Consider the following 12,689-nt stretch of genomic DNA (forward strand, 5'->3'; position numbering starts at 1 on the left):
ATAGGAGCTCTTCAAACATGCTGTTGATCTCACCCAAGAGACCTTCAGTAGAGTATGCCCAGAGGGCAAGAGATTAAAACACATAAAATGTCTCAAATTGTTTAGTTTCCTCTGAAGAGGAGGAAAAAACTGAAATGGGTTAATCTGTTCATCTGGATTCAATTGTTTTCAATAAAAAGTTCAAATTTGTTCAGACTGTATTGCCAGTTGCTCCTCAAATGAACTCTAATTTATATCAAGTTTCAAACCCATCTAAAAGTCCCAATGAAGTGGAAATAGCTGACCTTTTTGGTGATTCACCACTGATTAAATATTACTACACAAGTACAAAGTAGTGGTCAAGGGCGGCTCTAGACATTTCGCCGCCCAAGCACGGCATGCCGCGGGGGGCGCTCTGCCGGTCCACTGAAGCCGTGGGACCAGCGGACCCTCCGCAGGCATGCTGCCAAAGGCAGCCTGCCTGCCGCCCTCCCGGCAACTGGCAGAGCGCCCCCCGCGGCATGCCGCCCCAAGCACACGCTTGGCGTGATATTAGTGTAACGCAGACTTCCCAAGATTCCCCTTGGAATCTGATAGATGCTGTAGGGGAATCATTGTAATATATACTTTTTCAGATCCTCCACTATACATAGAATAAAATCATAGATACAGTGGATTGAGTTTGTGATCTTCATAAAAGTGCTTTAGTTTCTAGAGAGAACTTCTCTATGCCTGTCTTATCCAACCTATTATCAAGTTCTGACTAATGGCTGCTGTCAGGAGTGAGTAACAGTGCCAAAAAACAAGGACTAAATCCTCCTACTGCACTAAAAAAAAAATCTAAGGACCCAAGATAGGCTGAATGTCAGAAATATTTGGTTAGGAGCAATTCAAGCAGAATCATTCCCATAGACTGACAGAAATTAAGTGTTTAAAATATCACAAATGTAACCAAGCAAAGTGATAAATTACAAAGAAATGTAGGGATCTGAAGCACAGTCCAGAAAAAATATTAATATTGGAGCAGGGATATATACACAGAGAGGAAAAATATATTGTAAAAATATATTGTTTATGTATGTTCATTACATTAAGAGTTAAAATTATTTAATCAAATTAAATCATGGAAAATATGATTTACATAGAGATAGGAACAGTTTCATTTCTGTGAATTGTTTTATTTCTGAAAATGACATTCATAACCATACATTTGGAAATATACAAATGTTAATATTTCAGAATGTATAACTATGAATGTAATTTTCAGTATATATCACGTTTTCTTCTCACTAGATGACATTTATTTAACACTTATTGCATCTGTTCATGTTTTAAAATAACAATTCATATAAGAACATAGGAATGGACATATTGGGTCAGACCAATGGTCCATCTACCCCAATAGCCTGTCTTGTTACAGTGGCCAGTGAAAACGGCTACAGAAGAAATGAACATAATAGGGCAATTATCAAGTAATCCATCCACTGAGTTCCAGTCTCAGCTTCTGGCAGTCAGAGGTTTAGGGACACACAGAGCATGGGGCTGTATCCCTGGCCATCTTGGCTAATAGCCATTGATGGACCTATCCCCCATAAACGTATCTACTTCTTTTTAACCCCAGTTATACTTTTGGCCTTCTCAACATCCCATGGCAATGAGTTCCACAAGTTGACAGGAATTGTGTGAATGTCTTATGTTTGTTTTTAAACCTGCTGCCTATTAATTTCATTGGGTGACCCCTGGTTCTGGTGGTATGTGAAGGGATATGTAACAATTTCCTATTCATTCTCTCCACATCATTCCTATTTTATAGTCTTCCTATATCACCCCTTAATCATCCCTTTTTCTAAACTGAAGAGACCCAGTCGTCTTAATCTCTCTCCTCATTTGGAAGATGTTCCATATCCCTAATGATTTTCGTTGCCTTCTCTGTATCAGAGGGGTAGCCATGTTAGTCTGGATCTGTAAAAAGCGACCAAGAGTCCTGTGGCACCTTATAGACTAACAGATGTATTGGAGCATGAGCTTTCGTGGGTGAATACCCACTTCGTCAGATGAATGTAGTGGAAATTTTACGAAGTGGGTATTCACCCATGAAAGCTCATGCTCCAATACATCTGTTAGTCTATAAGGTGCCACAGGACTCTTGGTCGCTTATTGCCTTCTCTGTACCTTTTCCAATTCTACTATATCTTTTCTGAGATGGGGTGACCAAAACTACATGCAGTACTCAAGGTATGGGTATACTATGGATTTATATAGTGGCATAAGGGTATTATCTTTCTTATTATCTATCCCTTTCCTAATGGTTCCTAACATTGTTAGCTTTTTTTTTTTTGACTGCCACTGCACACTGAGCAGATGTTTTCAGAGAACTATCCACTATGACACCTCACACTGTATGTATAGTTGGGATTATTTTTTGCAATATTCATACTTTCCATTTATCAATACTGAATTTCATCTGCCATTTTGTCACCCAGTCTAGTAAGATCCCTTTGTAACTTTACTATCCTGAGTAATTTAAGTATTTGCTAATTTTGCTACCTTACTGTTCACCCATTTATCCAGATCAGTTATGAATAGGTTGACCAGTACAGATCCTTGAGGATAGTGGAAAACTGACCATTTATTCCTGCCCTATTCCTATCTTTTAACAAGTTAATAATCCATGAAAGGACATTCCCTCATATCCCATGACTGCTTGCTTTGCTTAAGAGCCTTTGGTATAAGACCTTGTCAAAGGCTTTCTGAAAGTCCAAGTAGACTGTATCAGCTGGATCACCCTTGTATATGCTTGTTAACCCCCCCCCCCCCGAAAGAATTCTAATAGATTGGTAAGGCATGCTTGCCATTTACAAAAACTGTGTTATTTCTTCCCAACATATCCTGTTCATCTATGTCTAATAGTTCTGTTCTTTACTGTAGCTTTCAACCAATATGTTTCCACTGTGTATGTTACTATGCTTGTTTAATGGTTCTAGGGCTTTTTTTTTCCCTTCTTGAGTCTTGCACAAAAGGGTGTTTGGGCCTAAGTCAACAATGCAATGTTCTGCACTAGCTTAGATTCTATGATTGATTTTTGGCCACTTTGACAATGAGATAACTTCACCAGTTTGCTCTGGATTGCAACCACTTGCCGCATGGTCACGCCTCAAAGTTTTAAGTTAGGCTAAAAAAAACTTCTGCTCTGTGCAGATTGAGTACTTTGCAATCCCATCGTATGATACCATTAAGCCTTATTCCTGTACATAAGTGGAATTCGACTCATTTTCTAACTTTGTACACTTTCTCCCACTCAATGATTTTTTCAGCTTAGAAGTGCCAGCATAGAACATTAGCACTTCATAGAATGCTGCCTTCTTTAACCGGAGAAGAAAAAATACACTGAAGACTTAGCGAAGGGAGTAAGAGATGGCACCCTTCCTTGGTTTCCCCACACCTATGCAGATGCAGACACCTTTCTTTAATGCTGAACAGAAGGTACAGAGGTATCACCTTCATGGAGCATACTGGGGCAAATAAGTGCCGACTTCCCCTCTTCCCCGTGGCTGCTCGACCCCCTCTCTGTCCCTGGCCCCACCCCCACTCCACCCCTTCCATGAGGCCCCACCCCTGCCTTGCCCCCATTCCAACCCCTTCCCCAAAGTCTCTGCCCCAACTCCGCCCCCTCCCTGCCCCTATTCCAACTCCTTCCCCAAATCCCCGACCCAGCCCTGCCCCCCCAAGTGTGCTAATGCTGCCAAACAGCTGTTTGGTGGCGGCTGGACGGGAAGCGCGGGGAGGCAGGCAGAGAAGCGGGGATGCAGCGCACTCAGGGGACGAGGAGGAGGTGAGGGTGGGGGGTGAGGGGAGCTTGGCTGCCAGTGGGTGCAGAGCACCAACTAATTTTTCCCCGTGGATACTCCAGCCCCGGAGCACCGACGGAGTTGGCACCTACGCTGGGGCAGGCTCTCAGCAAGCAAGAAACCAGGACAGGGGAAGGCAGTAAATTAACTGTTTTTAATCGACATAGGAAAGAAAAAAGCAATTAAAAGAACTTGTATGATCTTTGATATTCAAGACCAGCTCCTACTATGGTCTTTATTTAAAAAACAAAACACACATTTAGGTTGAAATCTTGACCCCACTGCAGCCAATGAGAGTTTTGCTATTAATTGAATGGGGCTAGGATTTCACCTTTTTGAGTATGTGTGCACATCTATTTGGAGAAAATATTTCAGGGAGAATAACACACATGCTGACCCCACTGAAATATCCATCTGTATATCAGAAAGCACAATTTAGCTCATAAAACAGGAGATGGGGATTAGAAAACAAAAGTATGATAGAGACCCCATTTTTCAAGGAAAGCAACACAGATCTCAGGGTATGTGTACATTACAAGCTCTACAGTGGCAGCAAGGTCTGCAGTGCTGCAGCGTTGTATTATAAACACAAATGGTAGGGGTACTTTCATTGCTGTAGTAAGTCCTCCCCCACAAGAAGCGGAAGCCAGGTTGACAGAAGAATTCTTCCTGACACCTATGCTGGGCTTAGGGTGGCTTAACTACATCTCTGAGGTCTCCGTGCTCCAGTTAGGTCAATCTAAGTTTTAGGTGCAAACCAGGCCTCTCACACAAAACTTAAACAACTTTGCCTCCTAAACTAGAATCATAGAATATCAGGGTTGGAAGGGACCTCAGGAGGTCATCTAGTCCAACCCCCCGCTCAAAGCAGGATCAGCTAGTGAAGATATTTCTCCTCCCCAGCAGGAAGAAGGATATTGGTATCTGTAAACATGTGAGTGGCACTCAGATACTAGAGCAGAACCTTAGAGTTATGAACACCAGAGTTACGAACTTCAACTGACCAGTCAACCACACACCTCATTTGGAAGTACGCGATCAGGCAGCAGCAGAGACGAAAAAATAAAAGAAAGCAAATACAATATAATACTGTCTTAAATGCAAACTACTAAAAAATAAAGGGAAAGTTTAAAAAAAACTGACAAGGTAAGGAAACTGTTTCTGTGTGTGTTTCATTTAAATTAAGAGGATTAAAAGCCGCACGTTTCTTATGTGTAGTAAAATTTCAAAGATGTATTAAGCCAGCATTCATTGTAAACTTTTGAAAGAACGGTACCATTTCATGCAGTTACAAATATTTCAGAAGTATGAACAACCTCCATTCCTGAGGTGTTCATAAGGGTGAGGTCTTTTTAGAGTATGTGCAACATGCCTCAGGTGGCACCTGACCAGGATTCATCACCAACTTTGGTCCACCAGTTGGCTCATTAGCTTCCCTGGCCTGGGTCAGGCACTAACCAGGAGTGTGACATGAACACTGATCCCTGCCCTCCACTCTGAGATACTGATGGGGGCCATGTTAGTACCTAGATAAAGCTATTACAGGGGAAGCTATGAACTACTCACTTGCACCAGTCATGTACCTGACCCCTTGTTTCTGAACAGGCAAGTCTGGGCAAAACATGTTAAAGTTTATTATATTTATTGTCTGTCCCACCAAGCCCTATAGCTCAGGCACTGCTCTGGGACATTGGAGAGCTGGCTTCAGCTCCCATACCACAGCCTTCCTGGGTGACTTCGATCCCCCCCAGAAGGTGATGCTAGGATGCGCTGGTTAATATTTGGGCAGGCACTAGGATCCCCAGCTGATGGGAGTTATTAAGTACTCTGTTAGTCTATAAGGTGCCACAGGATTCTTTGCTGCTTCTACAGAACCAGACTAACACGGCTACCCCTCTGATATTAAGTACTTGAGATCTGTGAAAGCTGGGAGATGTTCAACCCTCTCTCGGGGAGGCACTTCAGCGCCACACAGACTCTCTGCAGGCTCAACTCCGGGCGCACGTAAACTCCACCGTCTCCCTGCGGGGCCAACGGGCCGGACTTCGCTCCCATAGTCTTGCAGCGCGGTAACGCCTCTGATTCCAGCGTGTGGGCGCGGAGGGGGAGGGTGCAACTTTGGCCGGGGTAAGCGAGGACCTGCTGTGCCTAGGGCTGCCCTGGGCAGGTCACGTTGCACCGCCCCATTTGTCCCGCCCCCGGCCCTTGCCCTGCCCCCAGCGGTTCCCAGGCCCGCTCTCAAGGCCCAGCAAGTGCAGTAACCTCCGGCCGCGCCCCCCTCTCTAGCTGCAGGAAAACACGCAGCGCGACTCTGCCCGCCCCGCCCCGCCCCGCCCCAAGGCCGGGCCCCGCCGCACCGGCTCTGCAAGGTCCCAGCCAGCGCCGGGGCAAAGCACCTCCCCGGGCGGCTTCCCGGGGAGCGGGGGCGCGAGCCCGAGCGCGGTGAGTGGCAGGCGGGCTGCCCCTGTGCGAGGCGCCAGCTGGCTGCAGCCGCGGCGGGGGCCGGGCAGGGAGCGGGGGGCGGGGTCGGCAGCTTCCCCAGCTAGGGCTGCGGGCTGCCGGCGCGGCGCGCTGAGTCTGCGCGCAGCCGCGGGAGGAGCCGGAGCCGGAGCCGGAGCCCAACTTTGCCGGGGACTCTGCCCTGCCGGGCTCAGGTTAGTGTTCGGAGCGGTAGCCGCGGCCCTGAGCCTCCGGCAAACGGGACCCCCCTCCCCTCGTTCCGACGGGCACCGCCACCTCTGAGGGCTGGGTACAGGCCGGGGGGTCTCTCCGTCCTCGCAGTTCTTGGGGGGCTGCCTGCACCCCCCCTCGCGGGACCTGGACCCACCGCCTGCGTCCACCCCGTTTCCCCAGTTGTGCACCCCCCTAGAGAGCGGGGCCCACTGCCTGCGTCCCCTAGCTGTGCACCCCCCCCTTCGGGAGCAGGGACCCCACCTACGAGCCGTCCCCAGCTGTGCACCCCCCTCGGGAGCGGGACCCACTGCCTGTCCCCCCCCCCCCCCCCCCCCGCTTCTGTGCAGTCTCCACAGTGCCCACTGGAAGCAGGACTCGGCACTGGGACCCTGGACCCAGCCCTGGGCAGTGCAGTAAGTTGCATTGTCATTTCTAGCTTCTTTTCTATGAGCAGAGATCCAGGATCTCCCCAGTTTCATCCATTCCCCGGGGCTGCTGCTCACTGCAGAAACCTGCCTCCTAACTCTCCAGCCTACCCCACCAGGAAGAGGCTGTGGGGGCCAGACGTGGCAGCCCCTAAGATGCTCTGTTTCGTCTCAGGTTGTCCTTGCCCCCAACCTGCTAGCCTCGAGCAGCCATCAAAGTACTTGCTGTTCCAGAAGGATACAGCTTCCCTCCCTCTCCTGTGCTGCTACTTTGATGGATGCCCCAGAGCTGCCAGCTTGTAAGTGGTTGGCTACATCAGGAAGGATAGAAACTTTGGGCCCTGCACTGCTGAGTTTCAGTAGGGTGCCCCCAATAAACTGTTCTGACTGGGACAAGCAAAGCATCTGCTCTTCCTCCCCCTTTTGAGATAGCTGCGGTGGCTCATGAGAGAGTGTGCCAAACACCCTTTTTTGGTAGGGAGTCCCAAACAATCCAGCCTCAAACTCTGTTCCTTGCATTTGTGTTCAGTATTTTACACTCCTTCCTGTCCTTTGCAGGATAACTTTAACTGTATTCATGCTTATTCAGAAAGTATTCTGAGCATATACAAGGCTTTATAGGTGCAGGCTTAGGACCTTTTTTAAAACTCGACCCTCACCATCCATCCCCTTTTCAGGGTTTCACAAGCAAATCACCGGGATGGGTATTGTCACTGGACTTGTCTGTTGCTGAGGGCTTTTAACATGAAAAGACAGTGAGAGCACATGAGAGATTAGGTCATTGAATACATACTTGTAATGTTTTGCATTTTTAAAAGGCTGCTCATGTTATAAATCACATGTTGTAAACAAATTTGCCTATTCTACTAGTAACCCTTTCGATCATAAAGGTAAGATTTGTTTTTAAAATCCAGTTCACGTTTGTCTAAGCTCTTTGTTTACTTTCTGTATTTCTTTCAGCTTGGACAGTGAAGTCAGTGGAACTTTTGTTTATACCCAGTTTTACATTCAGACTCTTGGTGCTACAATGGCTGGGTTTTAAACACTTCAGATGAAAGTTTACTTGTTTAAAAACTGTATTTATTAATACTTTTTAATTTAAAAACACTTCTAAAGGGCTGGTATCTTATAAAAACTTTATAAAAAAAAGTTATAATTTTTAGCCTAATTGAAGGTGGCAATGTCTCTTTATTTTTTTTATAGTAAGTTACGTTTTCATCCTCCCTGGAAATGCTGGGGAGATGCTTTCCTCACCTGTTGAAGTAAAGAACTGAGAGGAAGTCCCCAAATCAGTTATGGAGAATTCAGTTCACTGTGGCCAGGGAAGAGGATTCTTTCTTACTCTTTACTATCAGGGATCCTAACTTCTGCCTTATTTTCCCCACCGGTGTTCCCTTTTAAAGTAGCAAGGTTAAGTATGAATCCAACTGAGAGAGAACTTTTGTATCATAATGATTACAAATAATTCTGCTGCTTTATTGGGAAAGGGCATTTTAATCTCTGCATTTTCATGCATCTGTTAAGGCAGAACTGTTTTAGTTATTCGTCTTATGAAATAGAAGTTATAATATAATACAGAAAGCGAGTAGTCACCATTACAAGTGAGTTGTCTAAATTACTTAGTACCTTACAAGGTAAATATTTATCATAGACATGTGTATTGCTTTATGAGTTAGGATTTTTAGTGATCGCTATACAAGCAGAATTCAAGTTGTCAGCCCAAATCATTGAAGTCAGTATTTATCTTTGTGACTATAATTAGAGTTAATATTTTTGGGCTATGTGTTTATAGTTTGTTTTTTATTACACATGGGTATGCATGTTTTTGGAAAATCAAAGATTAGAAGAGAGAGTTTAATAGGCTGATTGTTAAAGTAGCTTCTGCAAAGTTTGTTGTGCTCAGACTTCAAATTCAGTTAAGTCAGTTTCAGACATATGACTTATCACACTTCTTGCTATGGTGACACACATCCTTCTGCTTCCAGTCCTGTAAAAGAAAAAGTTCAGCTAACTTTTTTCTGTAAAGGTTACATATTTAAGGAACGACAGAGTCCTGTGGCACCTTATAGACTAACAAACGAATTAGAGCATAAGCTTTCGTGGGTGACAGACTCATATTTAAGGAACTTTTTACAAAATAGCAGTGACCTTTTGATCTTCATGGGGGAGATTTTCAATGGGCGTTTGGTTCCTAACTGCCCTTTATGCCTTTCAAAATCCACCCCCTTAAAGATTTTGTCAAATGTCTTTCTATGAAACAGTGTTTACTTTGGGGGTGGGCAGGGAGGTAAAAAGAGTTTGCTCACTTTGGATGAAATTCACCCCTATGTATGTAAATCCGAGTCCTTTGGTTAAAGGATTGGGGTGGGGAGTTGGAATTTTTCTTCCCAGCCATTTCATGGGCATGCCTCAGGGTCTGCAGCACATCTTTCATGATTTGTATACGGAGTGCAGATGGGCAGCCACTGTTTTTTGTATAGATATTTGTGCACTGACACAGGTATGAGAGTAAATTTGGTAGTCCCGTCCTCTGATCTGCATTTCAAACAACTGTCCCATCGGTGGTAAACTATTTAGGGGCAGCAGAGAAGCACTAGCTCAGGGGTAGGCAACCTATGCCACGGGTGCCGAAGGCAGCACGCGAGCTGATTTTCAGTGACATTCACACTACCTGGGTCCTGGGCACTGGTCCGGAGGGTTCTGCATTTTATTTAATTTTAAATGAAGCTTCTTAAACATTTAAAAAACCTTATTTACTTTACATACAACAATAGTTTAGTTATATATTATAGACTTATAGAAAGAGACCTTCTAAGAACATTAAAATGTATTACTGGCACGCAAAACCTTAAATTAGAGTGAATGAATGAAGACTCGGCACACCACTTCTGAAAGGTTGCCGATCCCTGCACTAGCTATTCCTGACAGGGGCGGCTCCAGGCACCAGCGCACCAAGCGCGTGCCTGGGGAGGCCTGCCGGTCGCCGTGAGGGCGGCAGTCAGGCTGCCTTCAGCAGCGTTTCTGCAGAAGGTTCATCGGTCCTGCGGTTTCGGTGGTGGGTATGCCGAAGGTGCGGGGTTGTCGTACCTCCCGCAGGCATGCCGCCGAATCCCCGTTACCAGCGGACTTCCCGCAGGCATGCCGACGAAAGCCACCTGACTGCCCTGCTTGGGGTGGCAAAATACATAGAGCTGCCCCTGATTCCTGAATAATTCCATGTGTAAAAGATGCCTTAGCAAGCTTGTCAATGCTTTTATGTTGATTCTGACTTTTTGTACATATTATCAGAACAAGAATCATAACATGTATTTTGGATTAAAGAGGTTTGCACTTTGGTTTTACATAAGATGCATGTCACTTAATTATTAGTGTGTGCTTATTTCTTAATTATAAATTTAACTCTTTGCTTGCAGCTGAAATGGATTCAGATCCTGATCCTTCCTCAAGTCCTTCTCACCCACAGCCACAGCAAGGAAGGTCTCAGCTAAATGCAGCTGCTACTGTGGGCCATAGTGAGAGTAATCAGAAACCTGGTTCACCTTCAGGAGATTCATTGTCCTCTGCAACTTTTTCCCCATCAGCTACCAGCCATTCTAACAGCAGGGACAGAGCTGAAAGAAGTGGTGAGTCTGTAATACTAATTATGCAAGATCTGCATATTCTAAAATCAAGATATTAGAGGTATTGTTGCAATAAACTCCTATACTTGAAGGGACATCTTCAATTTGAAAAATACATTCCTGTGTGTATTTTTTTACATGCTATAAGATGGAAGATGAGAGAAAAAATTTTCTTGTTTGTTTTGTGTAGAATTGTTACATTGTTATAAACTGTTTCCCCTGTGTAGTTTATCTATTTCTCTGTTTGTGTTCACACAGCAACAAGAAAGAGAGAGGGGTTTTTAACCACAAAAAATAAGGGGATTCAAGCACATAGGCAATATGATAGCAGAAACTGCTTTTAACTAACTTCTTAAAATTAACTAGATTACACATTAGAGAGACAATGAGGGTGAGACAATATTTTGTATTGGATCAATTTCTGTTGATGAAAGAGACAAGATTTAGCACTTACACAGAGCTCTTTTTCAGGTCTAGTAAGGGTACTCCAATGTTAGCTATATACAAGATTGTTAAGCATAAGGGGTTAATGCTTGTTGCAAAAGACCATTCAAGGTGAGTTAGGCAGTTAACAACTTTGCCTTTGTAGGACAAAGGAGGGTTAGTGGGTTACAGATTGTTGTAATAAGCCATAAATCCAGTGTCTTTAAGTCCACAGTTTTTAGTGGCTAGCAAAGTTATGAAATTAAGCTCTCAGGCTTATCTTTAGAAGGTGTTGTGCAAGGTTTCTGTTGAGGACGAGATCTGAGAGGTTCAATATGCAGTGATTGCTTTGTGAAAAGTGTTCACCCATGGATGATATGGTGTTTTTTCTTTTATTTTTCTGTATGAGTTCATCTGAGAGTATTGTGATTGTCTCGCTTCACCCACTTAGTTGTTGCTGGGGAATTAAATGCCCTAGATGAGGTACACCACATGTTGTGGTAGGTATGTATGAGTGTACCTATGCTCTTGAATGAATTCACATGGAAAAATGTGGATGGGTTAGTACAGGGTTGGGCAAACTTTTTGGCCCTAGGGCCAAATCAGGTAAAGAAATTGTATGGAGGGCAGGGTGGGGAAGGTTGGGGGAGGCTGTGCCCGTGATCCCCACCCTGACTGCTCCCCAGTACTCATGCATCCTATCCAAACACCCCTGCTTTTTGCCCCCTGACCATCCCCCCTGGGACTCCTGTCCCCTGCTCCCTACCCTCTGACTGCCCCCTATCCAACCCTCCCTGCTCTCCCTGCCTCATGTTACCTGTGGGGTGGGGGAAAGCAGGGCTCAGTGCTTTCCCTGTGCATTTCCCCTGCTCATTTGGCTGCTCTCCCTGGCAGTCAGGCAGGGCTCACTCCCTGTCTGGGCTTGGCTGCTGGGGTCAAGGGCCAAACATGCTGGAGGTGGCGGGGACCCTGGCTTGCTCTACCCCTGTTGCTGGCAGCAGGGCCCAGGCCCCTTGACCACCTTCCTGCAGCCCCCCTGGAACTCTCCCTGCTCCCCATCCCTGAGTGCGCTGCCCTGGAGCACCAGGTCACTACAGCCATGCTGCCTCCAGGCACTGGGGGAACTGCAACTGCGAGGGAGGGAGGAAGGGAAGGGAGCAGAAGGGGATGGGCCAGGGGCTAGATTCCGCCCTGCTCTCCACACTGGCGGGGAGTTGGGCTGGCTCCTCCGCAAGCCTGTCCTGACCCCGCTCCCTGGCAGGAGTTCGAGGGGCAGAGGGAAGGGTCCTGCAGGCTGGATGTGGCCCACGGGCCCTAGTTTGCACCCTCTGGGTTAGGTATGTAGGAGTTCTGATCAGAATTCATGATACATTTTGAAACTCAAGATGGAGCTTTCAAGTTGCATAGAGAGAGACTTAATAAATTATTAAAAGTAATGGAAAGTGACGGTGCTCTCTCCATAGTTCCTCAATGAGACACGTGTCCATTTGCAGTATTCTGGACCCCTGAAGTCAGGTTTTAAACTTAGTCTGGAATCACACCTACGTACCACACCTGTGTGTTCCAGACTTAACCAGACCACTGGGTTTTTTTTTGTTTTTTTAAGCTCTTTTAAGTATTTGCATGACTGAGCCCAGATTTAAATTTTTTATTAATTTTAATTAATATTTATTAATTAATTAATACATACTTTTTAACATTAGCTTTAATAAAATTTTTAA

The 12,689-nt window shown here is 45.4% G+C and overlaps 1 protein-coding gene across 5 annotated transcripts in view; it reads left to right on the plus strand.

Moving 5' to 3' along the window:
- Window positions 1-5,753: 5,753 nt before the first annotated feature.
- The window catches only part of WFS1 (wolframin ER transmembrane glycoprotein), a 44,760-nt gene continuing 37,824 nt past the window's right edge, over window positions 5,754-12,689 (plus strand). For 2 of the 5 annotated variants that reach the window (XM_039542101.1, XM_039542105.1), the window contains exons 1-2: window positions 6,278-6,481; window positions 10,339-10,548. In XM_039542101.1, coding sequence (XP_039398035.1) covers window positions 10,344-10,548 — 205 coding nt within the window. In that variant the 5' untranslated portion in view covers window positions 6,278-6,481; window positions 10,339-10,343. The other 3 variants (XM_039542102.1, XM_039542103.1, XM_039542104.1) reach the window with 3 other exon arrangements.

The sequence above is a fragment of the Mauremys reevesii genome, linkage group 5 (genome assembly GCF_016161935.1).
Source record: "Mauremys reevesii isolate NIE-2019 linkage group 5, ASM1616193v1, whole genome shotgun sequence".
Taxonomy (NCBI): domain Eukaryota; kingdom Metazoa; phylum Chordata; order Testudines; family Geoemydidae; genus Mauremys; species Mauremys reevesii.